Source organism: Panthera pardus, unplaced genomic scaffold, assembly GCF_024362965.1.
Source record: "Panthera pardus isolate Hobbes unplaced genomic scaffold, ASM2436296v1 HiC_scaffold_25, whole genome shotgun sequence".
Taxonomy (NCBI): Eukaryota; Metazoa; Chordata; class Mammalia; order Carnivora; family Felidae; genus Panthera; species Panthera pardus.
The window spans coordinates 64,688,290-64,716,100 of record NW_026526821.1 but is presented as its reverse complement, the minus strand read 5'-3'; the positions used below and the strand labels follow the sequence as shown (position 1 = coordinate 64,716,100).

General features: G+C 36.3%; 1 protein-coding gene across 7 annotated transcripts in view; it reads left to right on the top strand.

The window, feature by feature from the left end:
• The window catches only part of SRBD1 (S1 RNA binding domain 1), a 220,176-nt gene that overhangs the window by 55,920 nt on the left and 136,445 nt on the right, over window positions 1–27,811 (top strand). For all 7 annotated transcript variants that reach the window (XR_002085708.2, XM_019468785.2, XM_053890656.1 and 4 more), the window contains exons 13-14: window positions 2,133–2,223; window positions 2,951–3,058. Coding sequence is in view for 6 of the 7 variants with exons in the window: in XM_019468785.2 (XP_019324330.2) it covers window positions 2,133–2,223; window positions 2,951–3,058 (199 nt within the window). In the remaining variant the exon portion in view is untranslated. The remainder of the gene's footprint in view (window positions 1–2,132; window positions 2,224–2,950; window positions 3,059–27,811) is intronic.

The following is a 27,811-nucleotide window of genomic DNA, read 5'->3' as shown; positions in this document are numbered from 1 at the left end:
TACAAAAATTCATTTCAGTTCTATAGTGAACTTCACTTTAAATTTTTTTTAACTTTTATATTTTTCTTATACCTTATGGTTCTCTTATTTATTTATATTATTATATGCTATTATAGATTACATGTAATATATATATAAAAGGATATTATTATATCCTGTTATATTTATTCTTGTGTTTCTTTTGGTTTTGTTTTTTCTTTCTAAAATAACTTTTTCTTTTATGCTAATTCACTTTTGAATTTTCATTTCTGGGGTTTTTTAATTCTGATTTATGTTATTCTTTTTTTATGATTTTTTTGTAGATCATTCTTCTATATTAGGTTACCATTTTTCTCTGTTTTGTGGACACATCTTTCTGTGTCCTCTTTTTAATTTCCTGTTTTTAAAAAATATTCTATATGGCATTTAATTGTGATCCTTTTCTGTTGGTCAGTTTTATATAAAATTCATTTTCTCCAACTTTTAGGATAGAACACCAGGAAAGGTTTTCTAACAGTATATCTCTAGAACTGTCACTTATTTTTTTCCCAAAATTATTGTGGGGGAAAAGCTCCTCTGTATCTATATGAATAAAGAGATGGTCTTCTACTTTCTGGAGTCTGTTTTCCCAGTGCTTTCCTCCCTTTTACTGGGACTTTCACTCCCTTTTCCTTTGCCCCTTTTATCCTTGCCTTGCTCAGTGTGGATATGATTCTCAACAGTTTGTCCTCAGTTGGGGTTTTTGTCTTGAAAAGCATATTCTGCTTGTTTGTTTCAAGAGTTCATAGAGAGCAAGGTTTTCCAATCCTGCCTGAACTCAATGGGCAACCTTTATACTGACCTATAAATTAAGAGTGTGCAAAGGTCTTTTTCCCAGGGAAGTGCTTTTTGATATTTTTGGTCCATGAGATACTTCATTGCTTCTTTCTTCTTGCTCCCACAGAAATGCCCATACATGTCGGCCTTGATAGTTATGTTATTCCCAATTGATCATCCTTTGGTTTTCTGGAGATGCTTTGTTATAGATATAGTCATGGGTTTTTCATTTTGCAGTTCTACTTGGTCTGTTTTTTTTTTTATGGTGTACATTTTTACAGTAAATGGGAAGTATATTTTATTAGTGTTTTTTCCTGCATCTGTTGAGATAACATATGTATTTGTGTTTGGACATGATATTATTTGTACTACTTGTAAGATGACTTTAAAAATACCATATACACTCCCACACGTATATATGTATGTATATATTTTCAATCTGTTTTGGTAAGACATTTCCAAGAATTTATCCATTGTATCATTTAATCTGAATTAACATGAAGTTGATTACCATAGTCTGTATCTTTTTAATGTGTGCTGAAGCTCCAGTAATATCCTCTTCTCATTACTAATATGATTTATTTGTATCTAACTTTTTTTTTAAGTTATTTGTGTCTTCATTCTTTCTCTTGATAGGTATTGCTAAAAGTATGTGTTTTTCTCAAGTGATTTTTAACTTTAAACTTCACCAATCCCCTCTATTATATATATTTTTTTCTGTTTCATTAATTTCTGTTTTTAACTTTATCATTGCTTTCCTTCTGCTTTCTTTGAGATTTTGTTGTTTTTTTCATAACATTCTAAATTGGTCACTTAGTTCATTATTTCTGTTCTTGAGGTCATTACCATCAAATATATTTTTCACTGAAATATAATATAGAGAAGCACACAAGTCATAAATATGCAGCTGAAAGAATTATACAAGGTAAAGAAATTCACATATCTGTTTATACAAGGTAAAGAAATTCACATATCTGTAACCCAAAAGAAGAAATAGAATAGTATCACAACATTGCCTGGCACATAGTTAATATTCAGTAAATGTTAGCTTGGTATTAGGTGTTGTTAAAAACCATTTCTCTTTTAGGCATCATGACATTTAATCTAATGATTTTGTTAATAATAATAAATAGCAAAGTAGTGTCCTTGTAACTTTGGAAGTAAGAAAATTTTAGAGTACTTTGGGAAAACTCAGTTTAGTGAATATGAATGATTCATGCAGCATTTTAAAAGACAAAGCAGTTCTCTTTTTTGGTTCAGATTGCTTAATCAGATCATCTGTGTGTTATGTTTTGTAATTTGTTACAAACTGTCTTCTTATTTTCATTTTTTCTAAGGTCAGATACTTCATACTGATGTGGTTTACTTGCATTGTGGACAAGGCTTCCGAGAGGCAGAGAAAATAAAGAGGCTTTTGCTGAATTTCAGGTATGAAAATAAGTAACATTTTGAGTACTTCACTGTCTCAGCCAATCAGAGATACCTTTGACGCTCCTAATTTGGAGGGAGGGATTAAGGGAAGTGCCTTGGTGAGAGAGAAGGAACCATGTAAAACAATGCTGGGGCAAATTGCTGGAGAACTCTACATTTGGAGACTCAGGAGGGACACTGCTCCCTTCCTCTGCCGCGTTCACTAAACAAAGGTGGTAATATGAGCAAAAGTGAGCATTGACTTCTTTTATTTGGGCTTCCTCTGTCTCCTTCTCTCTCTCCCTCACTTCCTGTCCGTCTGTCCTTCCTGCCTTCTTTTCTCTTCCATTCTTTTTCATGGACTTGAGGATTTGAATGGATATGATAGTAGTTTGAAGCTTCAGAGATTACTTGACAATATATCACGTAGTTCAGGCATGACGTCTTCATTATGGCGTGGAATGTACCAGAGTTTCTTATCCATGTCTAAATTTGGTTCCTTCTAGATGGGAAGTAAGCTGATTGTTCTTAATTGTGTCACAGTGAAATATTTGTCCACTGCCTCCCATAGCAAATGCAGTGGCATTGCCCTTAATTCTACCTAAGTCTGTGTCTCCCTTGTGATACAATGGAGAGAGTAAGATCATCGTATGATAGTATTTGTGCATTCTGTACGTTTTCTCCTGATTGAATTAGAAGCATGCCTTGAGCTCATTCCATTTCTCATCTTGTTTATCCCTTGAAGCTGCAGCACAGTGGTGATTGGAAATGGAACTGCCTGCCGGGAAACAGAAGCTTACTTTGCTGACCTGATAATGAAAAATTACTTTGCACCACTGGATGTTGTTTACTGGTAAGGATGTTAGGAATGTTTGTTTTCTTTGAGGGACAGGGGAACTTCTGTAGTTCCTTCTGTGATGAGTTCTCTCTTCTCTTTTTATGATATGCCTCTTTTTTGCCTGTAGACCATGTCTTGCTGTTCACGAGAGCTTTGCAGGACAATGTAAAGTGTCTGTCTCTCAGAGAAATTTGAGTTTCAGTATCCTGAAAACTCTCACAGGAATAGCAATATAGGACTTACCTGTTTTCATGGGGTTTTCCAGGCTGTACCTTGCACGAGGGCTCTAATTAACTACTAACTGGTACATAGGACTGTGGATAACTGAGCTTTTTTCTCCCAAAGTTCTGATGCCTATAAATTGTTGGTTTTCAGAACTGAGAGCCAAGGTAAGTATTATACATTCAGAGCACTTCTGATATTCCTTTTTTATTTGTGTCTTCATCACAGGCTTTCATTTCATATAGTTATCTAGTTAACTTCTGAATAGCTTTGGATTCGCATCACCCATTTCTCTAGTCCTGCCCCTAGAACTATAATAGTTGTACTTTCGTTCACCATTGTTTTCTTACTTTCCCTTTGTACCTCAGGTAGCCATGCTTACCTTTTCCAAACTACAGTAGAATATTAAGTTCTTAAGAGTTTAATTCTACAAGAGAAGAGAATTACTATACCTGATATCTAGGGAAGAGTGCACGAGCACCATTTTCCACTCCTGTTTGAGAAATATCATAACTAACTATAAGTCACAACTGATGAGTATGTGACTGACAGGACCAACAAACAAAACCTAGCATGAGAAGAATTCTAGGATCCATGGAGATAGGCCAAAAGAGGGGGGGCCTCGTATTTAGTATAGTTCCATGTGCCATTTAGTATAGTTCCATGTGCCAAGAGTGTAATCAAGATGTCAGGAAAACAAATGCAGAGTAACCGAAGGGGATTAGGAAGTCAGGGACAAACTGTAGGTACCACAGGGCCATGGTCAAGGAAAGGACCAGATTGAAATGTCTACCTCAGCTTTTTTCCCTCTCCCTCTTCTTGTTCAGGGTAGTGTGGGGAATACTGGGGATCTTCCCTATCCTGGGAAGTGTGCATATACATCTAGTCCTTTTGAGAACCTAATACAAGGACCTGATAGAGCTAATTCAGTTTATTTCAGGCAGCTTCTCTGATTTTTCTGTAACTTGTTCATGTTACTTTCATAAAAATATCTTGGGTACATTTTAAGTGCTTATAAATAGAACTTTCAGGGCACCTCAGTGGCTCAGTTGGTTAAGTGTCTGACTTCGGCTCAGATCACTATCTCACAGTTCGTGGGTTCGAGCCCCGTGTTGGGCTCTGTGCTGACAGCTCAGAGCCTGCAGCCTGCTTCAGATTCTGTGTCTCCCTCATTCTCTTCCCCTCCCCCACTCATGCTGTTTGTCTCTGGCTCAAAAGTAAATAAACATAAAAAAAATTTTTTTTAAATAAATAGAACTTTCAAATCATTGAAAATATTAAATAGTGAAGGTTTCTTGAATTTTTCTGGTTTTGCTTATGGAGTATCCGTTGACTGAACTTTCAGCAATATCTTGCCGTGGAAAAGATGAATTTTGGAGTCCGGCAAATCTAGGTCCGTCTTTTTTGTCACCATTTACTGGCCAGGCAAGTTAGGAAGACTTCCTGTGCCTCTCTGAGCTTCACTTCACTTCATCTTTAAAATGGGGAGTAGTTTTGCTTTCAGTAACACTTTGAAGTTTTCTTCATAATTATCTTGTATATTAAATATTAAAACTTTCTTTTGTATTTATCTCCTTTTGTGTATCTATTAAGAATTATTTTACTACATTACTTTATCTCTGTATAAAAGAATACCATTTTTTATGTTAATTTTGTCCCTAGCCATAGCACAGAATTCTTTCATTGTTTATAATTAGTTTTTTAGTTGATTCTCTTGGATTTCTAGGTAAATGGTCATATCATTTGCAAAAGATGATGAATTCCCTTTCAAGTTCTATACCTTTTGATTTTCTGCTCTTGTTTAATGGTACTATGCAATATCTTTGAAAAACTATTAAATATTAGTAATGATATTAGACCCTTTTTTTTCCTTCCTTTACTTTTATGAGAATGCTTCTAGCACCTCCCTCAAGTCTAATACTGACTTTTGTATATTTCTCAAAAATCACTTAAAGGAAATCTTTTTTTTTCATGCATGTTGAAAAATACTGATTCCTTTTTTATTGTTTTAAAAATCAAGAAAGAACGTTTATGCTTCTTTAGAATTCTGCTGTAATTGTGTGTGTTTTTTCCTCTTTTGGTCTATCATTATGCTGAATTATAGTAGTAGATTTCTTACACTTGAACCATCTTTGCAGTTCTGATTTGAGCCCCACTTAATCATAGTGTATTTTTTATGTACTGTAAATCTGTTTGCTAATATTTTAGTAGGTGGTTTTGAAGTCCTTAAACAATGCAAATACCTAATCAGAATTTATAGTGAGTGCTTTAGGAAAATCAGCTGATTTCATTTTTTTGTCAGTTCACCTTGCCTCTACAGAAAACACTATTTTCTCATCTAACACTTTGAAGTTACATTACAGACTATATTGAAGTTGAAATTTCCATACTTTCTTTCGCAGTCATTTTTACTACCCCCTGTACAGATAATCTGATATGCATTAGTATAATCCTGTCAGTTATTCATTCTGAAAAATCTTTTCCTAACACATCCACCAGCATATTTTCTCTTATCTGTTCTTTCCAATACTTTTTCCTTGGCATATCTGTCATAGGTTAACATACTGTGTGACTTACCTCCTGACTCATAAACCCCATGTACTTTGACCCATCCATCCAACTTCCCTATCCCATTTCTCTCCCTACTCTTAAAATATCTTAGACTCTACTATTTATACATACTATGGGGGAAGTCTTTGAAAGCTTCAAATCCCAATTACTAAAGGAGGAAAAAAAACCCTGGAATTAAGTTGTAGAACTTAATTAGAACTATGCTAAGGCTTAGTTACTTATACATGTTTAAAGTTGGAAGTGTACTGTAAACTACACATTAGACTTCTTTCTTCTTTCATTCCAGTAGTGTGTCAGCCATTTCATAGAAAAGAAATATAATTTAAGGAATCGCAATTTTGTTGCTTGAGTTGTTGTATCTTCCAGAGTCTAACTGAAATGCAGAGAAAAGCTTGAACCTCGAAGGGTTAAACTCATTTGTTAAAAATGCCTAAGACTGAAGGTAATGAAAATCTTTTGCCTTAAAATTAAAAAACAAACATCATTTCTTTAAAGATTTTAAGATTTATTATCACACGTTGGAAAACACAGATAAGTGATAGGTTTTTCTATTAGCAAAATTGTTATTTATATTTTAGAGCATTTTTCTAGATTGTGTGTGTATGTTATAAAAAGGAACCCACACTGTACATGTTTTACATTTCTCCCACTTAATATATTCGCATGCCAATAAATGGACTTTACAAAATCGTTTAAAATTACTACAGATAAACTCTTATATGAACTTCTATTTTATTTATTTATTTATTTTTTAACGTTTATTTATTTTTGAGACAGGGAGAGACAGAGCATGAACAGGGGAGGGTCAGAGAGAGGGAGACACAGAATCTGAAGCAGGGTCCAGGCTCTGAGCTGTCAGCACAGAGCCCGACGCGGGGCTCGAACTCACGGACTGCGAGATCATGACCTGAGCCAAAGTCGGCCGCTTAACTGACTGAGCCACCCAGGCGCCCCTGAACTTATATTTTAGACATTCCTCATTGTGTGACAGCTGGCTTTTTCTAATCATCACCATTATCAGTAAAGCTATAATAAATGTTTTTGTGCTTAGATCTCTACACATCCTTTATTTCTTTACATTCTAAGAAATGGAGTACAGGTTTAAAGATGTACCTGACCACTGCTCCTAAACTGAAATATGCTTAATTACCAAACTGAGTCTATTACTGAGATTATTTCCCTGCTATTTCTCCTTCTTCTCATTGTGTTGGCTAATTTGGGATGTCATTGCTTAAAAACATTTATGTCACAAGTCCATATAAAGGTCCAGATAAAATGGTAAGGAAAGAAAGGATTTCTTATTGTGAAATATATCCAAAGAATATAGAACCTCTGTATACAGTTTAAAGATGAGTAAAGTGAATGTCCTTGTTCCCAGCTTTTAGGCTCCTTATGTGTTTTTCCGTGGAGTGCCTCCACCCCATGTAATCACTGTCTTGGGTGGTATGAATTATTGCTTGAGAAAATTTTCAAATATTTGTAGGGCTTTTGAACTTCATTGCCATGCTGTCTTTTAGAGTGACTCTGCCAATTGATACTCTTACCTAGGGTGTCTGTTCCCATTTTCCGGGGACCTTGGGTATTAGTACAGTGCATGCTTGCTCTGTCATTTTTGTTTCAATTACATAGTTGAAATCCCAGCATCACTGGTTATTAACTACTTGTGTGAGTTTGGACAAATTACCTAACCTTTCAGTTTCATCATCCATAAAAGGAGATGATAATAGTACCCATTTTACAGAACTGTTGTGATGGTTAAATAATAATAAATATAAATGTATATATAATATATATAAACTGCTTAGAACAGTATTTAGCATATACTTGTGTTATTAATGAAGTCAAATATATTTTTGTATGTTCACTGGCCATTTCTGGATTTTTTTGTGTATGTGTGGATGGCATGTGTCCTTTGCTCATTTTTTTTTCTTTTGGAGGTTTTCATCTTGTTCATAATGTTTTGTACATGTTTTTATATATTAATTATTGATCGATTTGTCCTAATTTTTTGAGAGACAAAGTGAGACAGCATAAGTGGGGGAGGGGCAGAGAGAGAAGGGGGACACAGAATCTGAAACAGTCTCCAGACTCTGAGCTATCAGCACAGAGCTCGATGCAGGGCTCGAACTCATGGACTGCAAGATCGTGACCTGAGCTGAAGGTGGACACTTAACCGACTTAGCCACCCAGGCGCCCCTGATTTGTCCCAGTTTTTGCAAATTATACAAGTAGTTTTCTCTATTTTGTGTTTAAATTTAAGAATTTAAACCTTATTTCATATAGAATTCTAAATTTTATTTTTTAAGATGTATCTGTCTTTTTTCTTAATGGCTTTTGAGTTTTTTATTATTCTTGCGTCTAGAATATTAAAAAGCTTATTAGTATTTGTAGAAAATATGAACCTCTCCTATATCCGGCGAATCCGTTCTGCTAGTCTTCTGGAGGTTTTCTGGGTTATTTAGGCAGGTGTAGGTGGAATCTAAGTGATCAGCAGGACGAGGTGAGCCCAGCGTCCTCCTATGCCACCATCTTCCTAAACCTCTCCTATATCCAAGAATATCAAGGTTTTTTTTTTTTTTTAAGTGCAAGTTTTTATTTCCCTAATTTTTCTTTAAGTGTTTTGACTTTTCTTTGTGAAGACATAAAACCTCATTATTTTCTCAGTCACTTATATGGTTGCTTTAAAGCTTTATTCTTTAAGAAAGAAACTAAAAATTAACCAGAGAACCTTAATCAGCTTAGGTAACAAAAACAAAGAGTTGAAGGCTGTAAATTAGCTTGAGAGTAGTTTTGAAAGAAGAATGGATGCTGATTTTTCCCTTTCTTTCTTAAGGCCTTTGTGACCAGCTGTAGTATTTTGTAAACAGAGCCATCTGATTTCTTTCTTTTCCTCCTGTCTTCTCCTTCCTACTTTCTTTCTCCTTCCTCATTTTTCTCCTCCTTCTCTTTCTCCTTTTTTGTCTTTAATTCTCTTGTTTGGTTTCACCTTATTTTAGTCACTTCCTTTTGTTTGGCAATTGATTATTTTTGATCTTTGATGTATCTTTATTTTTAAACCTGTTAGTAAAAACTTATCAGCCATAATTTCAGTATTTATTTCCAGGCATGGGTAGTATGGGATTTGTCCATAACCTGTTTAAAGTTAATTTTTATACATGGTATAAAGTTCTTTTTTTTGCCTATAACTATGCACTATTCCAGTACTATTTGTGAAAGGTTTTCCTTTCCCCATTGAACCGCTTTGACATCCTTCTTGGAAATCAGCTCACCATACACCTGTGAATGTATTTCTGGAGTCTATTCTGTTTAATTGATCTATATATCTTAACACTAACAAGTCATGAAATTACATAGTGTAAGTCCTTCACTTTTGTTCTTTTTAAAAATTGTTTTGGCTATCGTAGGGCTTTGTTCTTCTACATAAACTGTAGAATTAGCTTTCCATTTTCTACAAATGGTCCTGCTGGGATTTTGATTGGGATTAAGTTGGCTCTACAATTTAATTTGTGGAGAATTGACATCCATTCATGTAATTTTTAATTTTATTTTAGTGTAGTTGACACATGATGTTACATTATTTTCAGGTCTAGGATGTAGTGATTCAACAACTCTGTACATTATACTATGCTCACCACAAGTGTGGCTGCCATCTGTAGTAATTTTTATTGTCAGTTCTATTTTTCATTTCTAGAAGCTCTGTATTTTTTCAAACCTGCTTGATCATTCTTATAGTCTTTTGTCATTCCTGAATATATTTTCAAATCTATCGTTTACTTCCTTAATCATACTAACCATTGTTATTTTATAGTCTGTGATAATTCTAGTAATGACAATCCTTGAAAGTCTATTTCTGCTATCTGTTTTTACTGCTGGTTCTGCTGTTTTGTTTCCTTTTCTGTTCGGTTAATTTATATTGAAAACTTCTATTTTCATGGAACTTTATCTGTGGGAATTCATCGAGGCCTGCATTGATGGGGAGATGCTTCAATGAGGATTTGTACTTACTTCTGTCAGGCTCCTGTAGACACCACTGGTTTGGAATCACTTAAATTCCCAGGTTGAGATTTTTTTTCTGGCTACCTAGGTATTGTGAATTTAGGCTGCACACTAGAGAGATGACTTATTGTTCCATGTTCTCATCAGAGATTCCCCCTATGACAAGGGTTGAGATAGTCCATTTTTTAGCACAGTATCCAGGGGGTAGGGTTTAGTGAGCTTATTTTTCTTTGACCCTTATACTGGGGGTTAACCCTTTAGGACTATATATATATATATATATATATACTGGGGGTTTAACCTGGGGGTTTTATATGTGTAAGGGTAGTTGGGGGAGTCTTTTCTTAACATATATTGTAGGTGGACCCTGGGTTTTATATTTTAATCCTCTAGTTGTGTGAAGCTCTGTGAGACCTTGAAGATGGAAAATAAAATTCACCTGGTTGAGCACCTGCCCTCAGGTGAATGTCAGCTTCAGAAATCAAGGTTCCCACATTCACTTCACTTTTTTTTAGCTTGAGTATTTCTTTCTTGCCAATTTACTTTTTAAATAAGAAAATGTATTACATCTAGGACTTTTTGTTGTTTTCAATAAAATATCGGTCCAGGAGACTGATCTTCCATATTACTGGCAAACAAGGTTATAACTTGATTTTCTATTTTTGTTTGCCTCCCCTCCACTTGCTTTTCTGTTTTTAATCTACTTTAAATTTAAAATTTGGTGTTTTCAGACATGAAAGACATAAAACATAAGGTAAAATTCAGTGATCATTTTTAATCATCTCAGTTTACACTTTTGAATTAAGAATTACTTATTTCTTTTATTTGCTTACTCTGGGTATGAATGCCTACTGAAAGGTGTGTGACATTGTTCTCTGGCAATTATATATATATATGTATGTATATATTTTGAAGCATGCTTAAAAGAGATTTTGAAAAATCCAGGAAAATACAAAGAGGAAAATAAAAATAATGTGTAATCTCACCAAGAATGGTATCAATATTTTTATATATTTTATTTGTGTATTCATTCCACAAGTATTTATCACATGTAAACGTGTCATCGAATGAGATAGACTCAGTAAAGGTGCAAGAAGAAAACAACTACTTCTTTCCCTCCCATGCCCACTCAACTCATGTTTGGAGTAGTTCTTTCATCCCTGGCTGAAATAATAGACAGGTCTCAGCTCTGTCAGTCCTGAGAACAGTCTCACTTCAGTAATTGAAATATCTTCTTTAGTGTAATAATCAAGCCTCCAAACTTGATAGGCATTAAATTCCATGTCATGTCTGTTTCACTCTGGGAAGCACCACTTCACCCTAGGGGTTTGCAGGGGGCATGGTTAACTTCCTCACTCTTCCCTCCTTGTTATTGTTTTCTTTCTTCTCAACCCACTAGCTGAATTTTCTGATTCCTTTAAGTATAGTGTTCAGAGTTGGGAAGAAGTGAATAGTCTACACAGTGGTGACAGTTGCAGTTTGAGCATAGGGCCCTCTGGGTGGCGCACATGCAGTTGGTAATTTATATGGGGTGTTTTTTAAAAACTTGACTTTTATTTTTGTTACCTGAAATCTTTCCCAATAGGATCTTTGAAATGTCATTGCTGTGACTTGGCAGATAATATTCTCAGGCTGACCCTGACCCCCCTTCTTCAGTCCTGGGTTTTAGGCAGACTGCTGTTGTCTGAATCACTTTGCTACTCAGTCCTCTTGGACAGAATCTCTTTAGAGCACCCCACCCCCCAACACTTCCTTCTACAGGCCTGTTTGGTTCATACATCCTTGTCTCCTCTAAAAGGGGGATCAGCAACTTATCCCTGGTACAGATCTCTGCCTTTGTTATTCTCTCTCTGTCTCTTTCTCTCCCCTTGCATCCCCTCGCCTACCCCTCGCCTACCCCTGTGCTTGTGGTTTGCATCTGTTCTCTTTCTAATGTCACACTCACATATTGGACCCAGGGAGGCCCCTCTCACCTGGCACAGGGGGAGTGGGACACTCCTCTCCGTGAGATTTTCAGATTTTCAGGCAGCAGGAGAAAAGCCACAGCATTCCAACAGTCTTCTTCAAGAAATGTTCTCTTTCAGGGGTGCCTGGGTGGCTCAGTCGGTTAAGTGGCCAACTTCGGCTCATCTCAACGCATAGAATGCCGTTGAGGCATTCTATGAATAATTTTTTTTTTTTCTTTTCTAGAAGAAGGCTGTAAATTACATTACACAAGAATGGTTCTTTGCCAAATGAAGTTTGGATCAATTTTAATTTTACACTCACACATTTTTCTTAATTTTTTGATATCTGCCAGTATCTAGTATTTGATTTAGCCCTGTGTGTTTAATCATATGATTTAAAATTCATGTATTCCATCATGTTCCGAATAGTGCATGTTGACTTCCAGGGGCTTTACCACCAGTAAAAGACTGGGAACTAAATCAGTTTATGTGTGTTGGCTGCAGGTTTTGAGTCCATTGTATGTTTCAGTATATGTGCTGCGGAAGTGAGCACGAGTCCATTGTATATTTCAAAAGGACAAATACAAAGCTGAAAAAAGTGTAAGTAACCAAGAGTGTGTAACAGAAGAATCACCGATCTGCCAAAAATAGTACAGGAAGACTAAAGCTTCAGGCCTGAATCCCTCTGTTTACTACCTCCCCACAAACGTTAAGTGTATCAGAAAAGATTTATAATGATTATCTTAGGAAAAAGAGTGAGACAAGAGATCCCACTGCTTGTAGATTATGTCACCTCCTCATCAGGGGCTATGAGAAAGTAGAGTTATTCACCTCCTCTTTTGATTGGCAGGTTAGAATGATTTGTGGCTGACAAGATAGGATAAGGATCACCAACGAAAACCAAAATGTAACTAAAATAGGGCATCAGGAAGAGAGTTCACATTTCTTATTTCATCTTTCAGCTCAGATGAAATATTTCCTGGAGCTCTGGGTGGACTTGGGAATAAAATTTTGGTGCCACCGTTGGTTAATTATTGAGAAACTGTGGAAGCTTAGAGAGAGGCAGATGTTGTTTTAATGTTCCAAAGGAGAATTCAGATAGATAATGCAAATGACTGTTGAGTGTGATCTTGGTCAGGCAAGGCCTTTATGAAATCAGAAAAGGATGGTTTATGTGCACTTAGGAAATGACAATAGAGTATATCCACTGGAAATCAGTGTGTGTTGCTTATAAATAAAACATTTTGGCTTTATCCTGTTTCATTTTCTGTGTGGAAGGGTAGAACTGGTAGACACAGCTAGATCTCAGCACAGCTTTGAATAGTCTCTTGATACTTTTATGGAGGAACTAGAGAAATAGAGATTTGGTTACGTGGCTCCCAAAAGGAACTGATTAGCTACTGAATTGATGTCTGGTGTGAGGTCTCTAGCGGCTTGCCACAGACATTGTATTAACATTCTACTCACTGATTTAGTCAAGGTTTTCAAGTTTGTGGATATTGAGGTGTATTAGAATCAGGATCAAAAAAGTTTTTGAAACACTTCAGTTGTCGAACCTAATCTAACAAGATGAACTGGAACAGGGACAAGTGACTTTTGTGATGCCCGAAGGAATTTTCAGTAGAGATTTCAATGGGATGATTTTAAAAAAAAATTTTTTTTTTAACATTTTATTTATTTTTGAGACAGGGAGAGACAGAGCATGAACAGGGGAGGGTCAGAGAGAGGGAGACACAGAATCTGAAACAGGCTCCAGGCTCTGGACTGTCAGCACAGAGCCCGACGCGGGGCTCGAACTCACGGACCGCAAGATCATGACCTGAGCCGAAGTCGGCCGCTTAACCGACTGAGCCTCCCAGGCGCCCCGTCAGTGGGATGATTTTAAAGTTTCCTTCAAATCTGACCGTTGAGGATTCTGTCAGAATAACGTGTAGCAGATACCCTGAACCACCTGGACCTATTTTTTTGTTTTGTTTGGGTTTAAGGATATTTGCTTTCCATCAAATCAATAAGCTTAGCTATGTGACTTAAGATTATCTAGCTATGTAAAGCTCATTATGTTGTGAAGTTGAAGTTATTTTATATGGAGGAGAAACTGCTGTGGTTACTGTTATTTACTTATCTTTTTTAATGTTTATTTATTTTTGAGAGAGAGAGAGAGACAGAGCACGAGCAGGGGAGGGGCAGAGAGAGAGAGGGAGACAGAAAATCCGAAGCAGGCCCCAGGATCTGAGCTGTCATCACAGAGCCCAACGTGGGGCTCAAAATCACAAACCATGAGATCATGACCTGAACTGAAGTTGGACACTCAACCAACTGAGCCACCCAGGCACTCCAATTGCTATTATTTACTTTTGACTAGTGCAATAATTTCTGCTTTCCATGTGGAATGTAAAAGCAATTTGTTTGTATTTAAAAATATGGTCTTCTCCATCTTCAGTTTATAGCAGTGATAAAGGCATGACTTAGTCTTGAAACTTGGGAGAGCCTAAAAGTGTTTTTTGGATATTAGTTTGATTATTATGCTTAATGACAAGTTAGAGTGATAGAATATTTGTCTCACTTCTCTCTACACTGATAGCTTGAGAAAATGTACTGTGATATTCTAGGATTTTATTGCCCTTCACCTATTTTTTTATATAATTTTTTTTTTATTCTTTAGAGAGAGAGAGAGAGTGCTAGCCTGTGAGGGGGGAGAGGGAGGGAGAAAGAAAGAGAGCGAGAGGGAGAAAATCTTAAGCAGGCTCCACACTCAGCATGGAGCTCTGATGCAGGGCTCTATCCCAGGATGCTGGGATCATGACCTCGGCCAAAATCAAGAGTCAGATACTTAACCAAGCCACCCAGGTGCCCTGCCCTTCACCTATGGATTGTTACTTCTCTCTCCGTTTCTGTGACTGTCATAAACACTGGACTCTTGTTTATAAAGGCTTCCTTTCTGGGATGCTTGTGACAGTAAGTAAATTTTAAAGAAAAATTATTTTACAACTCATATGAATTATGTTCATTTTGTTGAAGTGGCCAGAGTACTTTTAAAAAATACATATTTAAATGACCATTTCAGTGAGCTAGTTGGAGAGGAAACATAAGGAATGAGTCATTATGGGTGGATGTGGATGTGTGTGTGGTTTTAAAATACTATTTGGATTCAGATTCAGTTTGACAGTTTTTGATGAAAATAAAATATTTTTTACTAGCTTTGTAACCCATGTGTTTCTGTATCCCTAAGTCCGATCTAAGTATCTGCAGGAGGTACATCCACCCCCCTTAGCTGTAGCCCTTCTTGCAGATCTTTGTTTATTGACTTAGATTAGAACTGGCCAAGAGCCCAGTGATGGTCATTTCTCCTCTTAAGGTTTTTGGTTACAAATCTGCTTTTGTTGCCAGATCCAATAAAGATTTTTGATTGTTTTTGTTAGTTTTATTATAAGTTCTTGCCAAAGATACAGTGTATTATAACCAAAACAGATGTTCTGTTTAGACAAGTGTATTTGCTATAACAGAACCTAAAAATGTAAATTAAAACAATAATGTGTTCAGCATTAAGGTAATAAGTGATGAACTTTGGGACTTTGTGAGTATTTTTGGTAACCTTTAGAAATAGAAGGAACAACACCTTATTTTAAGCAATTGTTTTATTTTTTTCTCCATCTGAGTTTGTGCATGTATACTCTTACACTCCTAGATTCTCTTCCAAACTGACATTTTACTGTGATCGTAAAAGTGGAGTGGGTTTTACCATTTTCATATGTACATAGTTCTGTTATTAAAGTGTATACATCAGATAAATCGTATTTTCTGTCATAGAGACATCAGTTGCATAGAAGAGTTTTTAAGATTCTAATGTTTATAAATGTAAATGAAATAATTATTCACAGACCTCTCCGTAAATGGTGTACTTGGTAAAGGTAGGAACCCTATTATAGGGTTGTAGTATAGATCTTTTGGGATGCTAAATGTCTCTGTGATTAGGGCCCAGAGCCGTCTTGATTTACTCTGAATTCTGTGTTGTAGTGAACATAGCTATGTAGTAAATACAAAATGAATGTATTTATATTCTGTAATTTTAAGTCTTGTTTTTTATCATAGTCCCTCAATAAATTAGATGTGTAAGGAATAAGATCACATTATTAACAAATTGTGAATGGATAGAGTTTTACCTTGAGATTTTTAACTCTTTGGCCCATTCTGATTCATATTTTCCTCTTTTCTTTGGCATTAAAGAGCTGTTTTCTCTCACTTTTGGCTGACATTAAAAACAACAACAACAAAAACATGTTCAATTGATTATTTGGGAATATTTAAGTTTTTTTTTTAATTAGGAATGTTCAGGTTGTACAGAATCACTGTGATGTGTGTCTCATTTCATTTGCATTAGGAGAATGCAAGATTGCTAGAATTCTTTGTTGTTGAGATCCTTTTCATTTGATTACATAGGACTTGAAGATTCTGCGACCAGGAACCGGTACTTGCAAATAGTTTTTGAATCCATCTTTATTTGTGTTTCATATTATTTTCTGTTTTGTTTTTGTTTTTTGAAGGAGGAACCTTTTGAGTCTAATATATTTTATGTGGCTAAATCTTTGTATTATGCTCTTCTAACTTATTGAAATACCACTTTCAAGTTCCCTCACATCCATACATCTCTAAGGTTACACCCAGCTTAATTCCCATTACTTTTCTGCTTCACAGCACTTGCATTTTGAAGGGACCCTAACATTTGGGTTCACATTATGATAATTAGGTTTCAGGGGCATGGGGGATTAAAGATGTCTCAGGTCTAGTTGCAGAATAAAGTTCAGAAGCACTTGTAAAACTTGCCCGATTGGTGGTGGAGGTGCTTTTATTTATTCACTACTCATGCAGCATTAATCCGTATTTCATCAGGTACCTACAGTGCTGTAATTCTAGATGTGACCTTGGGACTTGATTTACTTCGGCTTCGTTTTCTTTATTAATGTGCCATGAAAGAGGTACATGAAAGATAGCCAACATCAAAGTACCTTTTAAAGTAAAATGGTTGATAGGAATTCCCTGGTATTTAACACTGTCTGTCAAATGTTTCAGCTGGTTTGCATCCTTTTACAAGCTATTGCTTGCTGCACTAAAAGAAATTTAAAGGAGTTGTTTCAAGTCTTTTGTGTGTGTGTGGGGGGGGGGGGGGGTGGGGGACACTGATCATGGTGGTGGTGGCTGGGGTAGTAGTGGTTGGGTGGCAGTAGTTAGCCAGAGCCGCCAGTAAATGAGAGGAACAACCTCATTTTCAACTATGCTCCTCCCAAGATGGTTCATTTTGGTATTTTTCTTTGGGTTGGGGAGTCTTTAGTCCAAAGTGGTGCTAGAGTTGAAGAGGCACTCACCTTGGTTATAAGGAGATTGAAAAGGGTGGCCAGATAAGATTCATCAAACCTCAGTGAAAGAGAGAATAAAAGGCAAAGTCAGTATCTTACTCAGAAACAGTTTACCCAGTTTAACTTTACAGCCTGTTTATTCTTTACTGAGCCATCTGAGAAAAAGCTTTTCAACATAATAATGCAGGAAACTGAGTCTGAAGAAAAACAAAGGAAACAGGACTCAAACAAGGTCTGCCATATGTATTGTGGAGTATTTATTTTCCTGTAAATGCATAGTTTAGAGGCTGTTGTCTCTGTTCTGGGCTAAATATATGGCGGTAGAACTTCTCGTGGCTCATTTTTATTTTTATTTAAAAAAAAATTTTTTTTTTAATGTTTATTTATTTTTGAGACAGAGAGAGACAGAGCATGAACAGGGGAGGGGCAGAGAGAGAGGGAGACACAGAATCTGAAGCAGGGTCCAGGCTCTGAGCTGTCAGCACAGAGCCCGACGCGGGGCTCGAACTCACAGACTGTGAGATCATGACCTGAGCCGAAGTCGGACGCTTAACCGACCGAGCCACCCAGGCGCCCCTCGTGGCTCATTTTTAAAACTGCTTCCTTCTTTGTTTCAAACGTTTTTTGGATGTTTCTCTCTACTTGAGAAAAAATATATAAAAGCATTTTGCTTTTTAGATATAATCATAAGGATTATCTGCGGATCTATTCCTATCATCTTTATCATAGAACTTATCTTAATCTAAACAGTGAAAAATAAAAATCACAGAATGTTTTAGAAAATGAAGTTTACTTTCAAATTTATACTTTGTTTTCAAATTACTTCATCTTGACTTACAGAAGGCTTTTAAAATCATTGTAATAAAAAGCTTTTTATAATTAGTATTTGTTAAAATGTATTTGTATAGTATTAAAATGCTCTAAAAATAGCATATTCTCTTGATATTCTATAATTTTGTTTGCACTTAACCTGCTTAACTTTTTATTCCTATGTGGCAGGAAAATAAATTTCAAGCCACACCTGGTCTTGGCAATTTATTGAACCTAAAGTCTTTGGCCTGTCCAGTGTAAGAAACCAACGGTAAACCTGACACAGAGGAGGTTGGTAATGGCCTTTCTCACTGTCAACACAGGGCTACAGAGGTCTCCTGAAGACAGATAGCTTAGTTTATGTGGGGAATGAGCAGTGCATGCAACTTATTTGGCGTTTGAGTCTACGATTAAGGAAGTGGGTGGAAGAGGTACATCTTGGCCCTTTTACTGATACGGGAAATTCAGAAATTCTTGCTGCCCTAAATGACTCACCCCTGGCATTAGGAAGAGTGACCTCGGGTTGAGAAGGGAGGATGTTAGGAAATCGGTAGTAGAATGAAGGCTGGAAGATGTGTACCTTTCCATTCATGCCACATTTTCCTCTGCCCCTTCATAGTTAACAGCATCTTTTTTTTTGCACAGAAGATATGTTCCTTTAAGAATTTGCTTTGCCTCATTATAGTCCGAGGGAATTGGGAGACAGAGAAGCATGATACTTCCTAGAAAGTCCTCAGGATCTTATTTTGCCAGCATTTTAGCTTTCATGAGACAGAGTATTGTCTAGTTCTTTGGTTAACATAGTGATCCACGCCTTTTTTTTTTTTTTTTTTTTTTTTTTTTAAGATTCTGAAGTTTTGTGTATCCCATCTAATTTCGGGCCAATGTAGTTAAAACACCTGAATTAGCCCTAATATTGTATAATTAATCTTCCAAACATATTAACTATGTTAATCTAAAGCTTAATTGGAAGGATCAACAGAGTCAAGGATCATAAGTATATTTCTCAGTTACTTAGTGGTAAGCAATTTGAGCTTGTGAATGAGCCACCAGCTTATAGTAGATTGATATGTTTTCGACTGGTTTTTAGGTTTGCTTAGTTACCCCATTTACCTAAAATTCCTCTTATTCTTCAAAGCATTTTATTTTTCCTCAGCAGAATGCTTTTCATGAATCTAGGAATATAAGGGATGACAAGAAGTGTGATAGACTCCCCTCCCAGTTCCCAACAGGTTTGAATTCATACAGTTTCCGTGGTTTAAATGGTGACACTGTCATCATTGCCATTGTCACGTTCTACTTGTTATTTTAAGTTACACTCAGTAATATATTGCGGATGTCTGTGGCTTCAGATGTTGGCATGGCCAAAATGCTAAAACTCTGAGGAGGGATATGATGTGAAGAAGCTTCTGTAGTGTCTTCAACGTATAAGAAATATTTTGAAGATGTGCATTTCTATTCAAATCATGTGCTCTGATTTGTACGAGTCAGTGATTTCCTTGTCTTCCAGGTCCTAGACTTATTTTGAATTAAAATTCACTGGTTATATAAGAGGAACCCAAGTACCTATTTTCTTTCTTACCTGAACTTCCTTACTGGAGGGCCTTTACCTCTCAAGCTCTTTAGGAAATCCTGTATCTTGTTCTAAATATGAAGTGCTACTTTTAGGTTTTGACTTTGGTGGGAAAAGTAACAAGTAAAATCTCTACCAAGAAGTTGGTCTTTTTCTGTTTTAATAAATTTTTGTTAGCTGTAGAAAGACTGGAAGGATGTTAAAGACCCATGCTTAAATTTTCAGATTTGAGACTTGATGTGTTTCTGATTCATGGTTTTGGCAGCAGGGTATGAGAAGTGGATAAAGGAAGCTGACTGGAGAATCTCCCAGTAACATGTTGAGCCTTTGGAGCATCTTAATCTTTCAGGTTTGGTTTGCTTCTACTCTTCTTCATTTTCTTACTGGCTTTTTTTCCCTCCTTCTGGCTACCTTTCCTTAGTGAGAAGTGACAAGTCTGTGTTAAGTGGGAAAAATTTAAATGTACCTGTCTTGTTGAATTTAATAACTTGGAGGAAAGTTTGTCTCCAGAATTCAGTGTAAGTACAGCATCCTTCATTTGTTTTTACATAGAAGCAATATTTTTCAATTAATATTTGGTTCAGCTTATCTGGACTCCTTTTCAGTTTATATTCTTATATTTCTCCCACTTCTTTTAAATACTCTAACTTCTATTTCTGATCATTCTTTTTTTCTATGCGTCCTTCCACCTCTTCTTTGCTCTTCAACTTAGTGCTCCAAATATTTTCTTCATTCCCTTTTCCTTCTCTATATATCTTCCTTTCCTTGATAATTTCTCTATCCATTCTTCTGGGGCTTCATCTTTTCATCTGTGGGTTCTAAATGTGTATCCTTAGTTTAAAATTCTCTCCAGAGATCTGGACTCAAATTTCAGTGGCTAGCGGCCAGTCATTTGAGTATCACTCTGGTGCCTTAGATTCAACCAAATTTAATTCCATGCTTTGGCTCCCAAAACTATTTTTCTTCATGTGTTTTTGTTCTTTTTATAAGCCCCTACTTTGCTAGTGATTCCCTTGGGTACAAAATTGACAAATTCAGCTATATACTCCATTCAGACTACTTTCAAATCCTGTCGATTCTCCCTCAGGAATGTTTTTACTATTTCTTTCTTTCCTTCAGTGTCTCTTGTTGCCATTCTACTTCCTTTAAGAGTTTGGGTTTTTCATTAGCTGGCCTCAAGCTACATTTCCGAGATAATCTCTTGATATTCCCTTCTCAACCCAAGACGTGGTGTTTATCTTTCAAGCACTTGTAGTGTGAGTCTGCATAGTTTTTTTACGTTATGCTGCTGATATCATTCATTAAGGAATAATATGGGGCGCCTGGGTGGCTCAGTCCGTTAAGGGTCCGACTTCAGCTCAGGTCATGATCTCATGGTTCGTGAATTGAGCCTTGCATTGGACTCTGCTGGCAGCTCAGAGCCTGGAGCCTGCTTTGGATTCTGTGTCTCCCTCTCTCTCTGCACCCCCACCCCCCACTCGCATTCTGTCTCTCTTTCTCTCAAAAATAAATAAACATTTAAAAAAATTTTTTTTTAAAAAGGAATAATATGTTACCCTTCCTTATAAGAGTTAGGATAGAGTTATAATTTATAAACCTGTATTTTATTAAATAAAAGCTAAAATAAGTCCATCTTCAGTATTTTATTTTTCAAGGTATTTCATTTAAATCTTCCCCTGATCTGTTTCTATTATTTATAGTGAAATTGTGGTTCTTATTTTCAGTGGATTCCACTTAAATGCCTTCTTCTCTCATATTGGGTATCCTCAGATATCAGAAATTCTTATATGCCAGGTAAATTGGAATATTTGTTCTTTGAATATGGGTGGGTTTCTTTTTCTACTTTTGTAGTTAAGAAAACAGTCTGTGGATAGCTTCATTCCTTACTGCCACAGTGACTGTAGTTAAGTCGCTTAATCTTTTGGTCTTTTCGTCTCTAAAGTGGGAATGATAATATTATCCACCATAGGATTTGGTGAAGATGAGATGGGGTGATACACCACAAAATGCTTAGAATGGTGCTTGGCACATAATTTGTAATCCATAAGTGTTTGTAAAAGGGTCCTTGGCTGTGCAGTATGGCTACCCCTTTGGTCATACCATCATCTTACCTCACACCCCACCCCTTTCAAGCTAAACCTTGGTCTCTGTTAGCTCAGGGAAGAGAAGGCCTTTACCACAGCAATATAGGGACAACAAGCTCATCTGGCCTGTTGTGTGCCCACTTAAGGAGCTCACGAGGTTCTCTGGAGTAAGCACAGTTTCGTTGTGCTCCATCGTCCCCGTCGCACACTCTGGGGAGTGCACCGTCAGCATACAGGCTTGTTCTCCTTGTGGTAACTCCTATAGCCGTGTCTATGTGCTGGTTCAAAAGCAAATTTTGTTACTTCTGCTGACTTAGGCACATACATTACGTGATTTTTTTTTTTTAATTGTGTGTTCATTTTTCCTGGCATCTCAACTCTAGAAAGTCTTGATGCCTGCATTTAAGGTGTTTTTCTTTCAGAGAGGATGGAATTTGCCTCTGTTAGAGGAGTGGTGCAGTCTTTTAAATACTTTCTTCATTAACTCATTTCATCCTTACAACAATCTTATAAAGTTGCTCTTCGTGTTTAAAAATATATATCTAAAATATGAGACATAGAAATGACAAAAGTAAAGAATGGAAATTTATATCCCAAGCAATTACTAGTCAAAAGAAAGCATTTCCAGATGTCAAAGGGGGCCCATCCAGCATTGAGCAATGAGCGGTGAGCTGTGCAGAGGCAGCAGCAGCAGGCTCTGTGGCCCCATTGATACTTCTGTGCTGCTGCCGGTTCGAGTTAGGCCCATGCCTGCAGGAGTGTATCTGCTCAAGCTCTGAATCTGGTTTCACTGAAGTACATCTGGAAGAGATACCCCTCCAGCCCAGGATGCCTTGTGAGAAAGTGGATTCACACCTCTTCACACAAACTGCCAAAGAGCAGTTTGCTTTTGGCATTTTTGATGACAGCCAGAAGATCTCCACGTTTACCACCAGGATGCAGCCAGAAACCTACAGAGATCTAGCAAAGCAGCGAAGAAAGGGCTGGTTCCAGCATTATACATACAGAACTCCCACAACTCTACCAGAAAGACAGCCCAATTCAAAAATTAGTAAAGGACTTGAATAGACATTTCTCCAAAGAAGAGATACAAATAGCCAATAAGCACATGAAAAGAAGCTAGACACAGGACAAATAAATATTGCATGGTTCCACTTCTATAAGGTACTTAGAATAGGCATTCTTCATAAAGACAAAAGGGGGAATAGAGGTTAACAGGAGGAGGGGTGGGAGGAAAGGGGGTAGGGCAAATTATTATTTTTTAATGGCTATAAAGTCTGGGTTGGATATGATGAAGTTCTGGATATAGACACTAGTTTGTTAAACAACATTGTGAATGTATTTAATGCCACTGAGTTGTACACTTATGAATGGTTAAAATGATAATATGTTGTGAATACTTTACCATAATAAAAACAAAATTTAAAGCAGTAATGGTGATGAACAAATAAAATATAAGAGGGTAGAAACAATATAAAGCATGCTCCATAAGCACAATGAAATGAAATTAGAAATTAGAAAGAAAATTGGGAAATTCACAAATACATGGAAATTGAATATTAAATAATTAACCATAAATAAACAAGAAATCCAAAAGGAAATTAGAAAATATATTGAATGGAAATACAGACATAACATACCAAACTTTATGGGATACAGCTAAAGGAGTGCTAGGAGGAGAACTTATAACTGTAAATGCCTGTGTTCAAAAAAGAAATCTCAAAGCAAAAACTAGCCTTTCACATATGACAAAGAAGAGCAAACTAAACTTAAAACAGGCAGAAGAAAGGAAATAATAATAAAGAACAGAACATAGAGAAGAGAACAGAAATAGAGAAGAGAAAAACAGTAGAGAAATTCAACTTTGAAATCAAAAGTTGTTTCTTAGAAAGTATCAACAACATGGACAACTTATTAATGAGACTGACCAAGAGAAAAAAAGAAGACTAAAATCACTAAAATCAGAAATGAAAAGAGGAAATCACTACTGACTTTACAAAAATAAAAATTTATATAAAGGATTAATAATGTATAAAAATATATAACATTATATATAATATGTAAAATTATATACCAGTAAATTAGATAACTTAGGTGAAATGGACAAATTCCTGAAAAGACAAACTACTGAAAATGACTCAAGAAGAAATAGATTATTTGAATAGGCCTATAACATATAAACACAGTGAATTAGTAATCAAAAAACTAACCACAAAGAAAAACCAGATCCGGTTGGCTTTACCACTGAATCCTACCACACATTAATTCCTCATCTACTCTTCCAGAATGCAGGAGGAACACTTTGGAACTTCTTCTGTGAGGCCAGTATTACCCTGATACCAAGACCAGACCAAGAAAACTATAGACCAGTATCAATTATGGATATGAATGTAAAAATTCTCAACAAAATACTAGCAAGCCAAATCTAGCAACCAATAAAACAACACACAATGACCAAGTGAGACTTATCCCAAGAATGTAAGGTTAGTTCCAAATCCAAAAATTTGTGAATGTAATAGATCATATCAAAGAATAAAAACCAAAATTCATATGATTAGTAGACAGAGCATTTGACAGAATCCAACGTTTTTTTCATTATAATAACACCAAAAAAAACAAAGATTAAGAGAACCTTCTCAACCAGATAAGTAGCACATGAAGAAACTTAGAGCTAACATCATAGTTAATGGTGAAAGACTGGATACTTTCCCTAAGATCAGTAACAAGATAATCTATTCTGGCCACTTCTATTCAACATTGTATTGGAGGTTCTAGCCAGGGCAGTTAGGCAAAAAATAAAATAAAAAACATCCAGATGGGAAAAGAAGAAGTAAGACTATTTCTGTTCACAGATGATATGACCTCATATGTAGAAAATACTAAAACATATACCTAAAAAAACCTTGCTCAACTAATTAAAATGTTCAGCAATGTTACACGATACAAGGCCAATTACAACAATTATATTTCTATATACCGGACAATCCAAAAATGAAGTAAATTCCATTTATAATAACATCCAGAAGACTAAAATAAATTTAACAAAAGAAATGTAAAACCTACCCTTAAAAATTACAAAACATTGTTGAAAGAAGTTTCAGGAGATCTAAATTAATGGAAAGACCTCACAAGTTCATGGATTGGAAGACATTATTAAAATGGCAGTAATCCCCAAACTGATCTACTTATTCAGTGCAATCCCTATCAGAATCTCAGCTGACTTCTTTGTAGAAATTGGCAATTCTAAAATTCATATGGAATTGCAAGGGATTCTGAATAGCCAAAACAACCTTGACAAGGAAGAACAAAGTGGAAGACTTGCACTTTCTGATTTCAAAACTTCAAGCAATTATGGTATGTGGTACAAAGATAGACATATAAATCAATGGAATAGAGCTGAGAGTCCATAGACAAACCTTCACTTCTTTGACCAACTGATTTCAGCAAGCGTGCTAAGATCATTCAATGGGAAAAGAATAGTCTTTTCAACAAATGTTGGTGGCACAACTGGAAAGCCACATGCAAAAGAATGAAATTTGACTCTTACCTTGTAGCATATACCAAAATTAACTTAGAATGGATCAAAGACCTGAATGTAAAAGCTTAAAACTGTAAAACTCTGAGAAGAAACCATAGGAGTAAATCTTCATGACCTTGAATTTGGCAAAGAATTCCTACATATGACCCCAAAAGCATGAGCAACAAAAGAAAAAATAGGTAAATTGGACTTCATCAAAATAATCTCCTAGCAGTGCTCAAGGAAGTTGGGAGGTATTGGGGATAATTACTTAAATATTCAGTAGATTCTTTGAAGAGTCTGTATTGTGTGGGAGAGCCAGAGGAGGAGAACTAAGTGTCACGATGACTGGTGAGGGGTTGTGGAGGTGGAGGAGTCACTGCCTCTTTGGTAGATGAGATGTCTAGTGCTAAGTCTAGGAGCATAGACTTCAGAATCCTACGGTCTCGAGTTTGAACTTCAGCTCTGCTCCTTATTAGCTGTCTGACTTCGGGCAAGTTTCTTCATCTCTCTGAGCTTCTGGTTTCTAATTGGCAAAATTAGAATAATATCTGCCTCTCAGGAGTATGAAAATTAATGAGATGGCTGCATTGTGCTGAATATAGTACACAGCTCAAAATAGCGGTTAAGAATTTGGGCTCTTAGGTCAGACTGTGGGTTCCTGTTGTAACCCTGCCACTTCTAGTTGTATTAATTTCAGCAAATTACCTAACCTCTTTGTGCCTCAGTTTCCTCAGCTGTTATATGGGATAACAGCAGGGTTGTCGTGACAATTAGAGAAAGCTAACGCATATTGGAGAACCACAGTGTCAGACCCTGTAAATGCTACCACTCAGTAGCTAATCTTAAGTCCCGTTTCATTCAGAAGTGCCTCCACACTTCATGTCCAATAGGATATCATCACATCTGCTCTTATTCCTAGATTCTCACTGAATGTGCTGTTCTGGAGCTTAAAGCACTATTAGTTTCCAAGTGTCTCAGTCATATTGCTCAGTGGTATGTTTTCTCATGAGATACAGAAATGCCTTTGAAAATGAAAGAGTGACATCCAGTGATAAAAGGACTGAATAGGATATTTGGTAAAAACACAGTCTATGATAGCTGTTCATAATCTAAGACAGACTTGGAGTTTTGGGCTGAAAATGCTTTGAAAATTGTTAGTGCTATAAAATTTGAAGGTATAAGGAAGTTGTTAATAATTTTAAAAGTGGTTTAAATGAGAATTGGAACACTTTGAAAAGCATTTATTCCAGAGGGACTGTGATGAAAATAGATATTTCCTCTGGAAACCCTGACTCAGACTGTTCATCGATTTCCATAATGATGGAGCCAGAAGGTCTCAGACAGTTCCAGCACCCCCATTCCATTTTATTCTTGCTGAGAAGGGCCCAGAAGTGTGACATGCATTTGTTTTCATTTCAGTCATGGATTATGGAAGCATATAAAATTGTTTTTCTGCTTAATTTGAGCCTGAAAACTAGCTGAAACTAAGTCACAGGTAAATTATTTGTTTTGGGATGCATTTCTGAATGGTGTTTTTGCATTTTAGGAAATAATGTATGGCAGTAAAAGAATCTTTTTTTCCTTTTCTTTCATAGGTGAGTTGCCACATAAATTTGATTTCTCACATTTGTTCTTTGTTGAGATTCATACCAGTTTTCTTGGGAAGTTATACTTGTATCATTTAGTGATTACCCAGGACACTACCTCACCACAACCACTTCTTCCTGCTGATTTGCTCTGTCAGTACGTCACTGCCTTGTAGAATGTGATTTCATAAACTGGGAAGTCCTCTCAGTAAGAATTTCATGTGGCTGGTTTGTAGCAAAAAGGTTACTTCAGTCAAAAATCAGGAACCTTGCTTTCAAATATTGACTTTAGAGTTTTACCTAGAAAATGTCCTTTATAGTAAATCATTTTGTGTTCTGTTATGTATTTCTAACTTAAATCATGATATCCTTCTCTTATAGGTGAAAAAAAGTAGATTTTACTAAATTCTTTACTTCAGGCTTCTTTGTAATACTATCCCGTGGCTTTCCTACTGCCTTCAAGCGCCTTTGCACCCATCTGATCTGATCCGTATTTGTTTCTCATGGTAAACCCCTGGTTGTTAAGTATTCTTTGCATTTTACAGGTGAGGAAGCTGGACTGCAGGCTAATAGGGATTAAAGACTTAGTGGAATGGGAACTTGGGTCAGGCTACCTGATCTTCAGTCTCACACTATTTCCAGCACACATGCTTTTTCACCTCTCTATTGTTTAAATATGGTAGGCATTTCTGGGAAGTTTGACTTAAGGGAATAAACTTGCCTATTTTTAACACTCTTAATTTACTCTTTTATCTTTGATTGTTCGTTTGGAGAAGTTGGAGACAACAGCAAAAACCTTCCGAACAAGACTGAGTTTATATTCAGATTAATCCATTTTCATCTGTTTTTAGCATTAAAGAATTTCCCCAAATCATGCATAATACAGTAGTAGGGTCAGAATACCCTCAAAGACCTCATGTTCCTGAAGGGGCCTGAGGCTCAGTGATCAATCTAGCCGGATTTTGTTCTGTGTGGGCCCTCAAACTCTTTTAAATGGTTTGTTATTAAGGTAGTGGAATACAACACTTCTTGAGTTTCCCACCCTCTTCCACTTTTAAATGTTTTAGAATTCACCATGAACTAAGTTTGTCTCAATGCTGAGTTGAAAC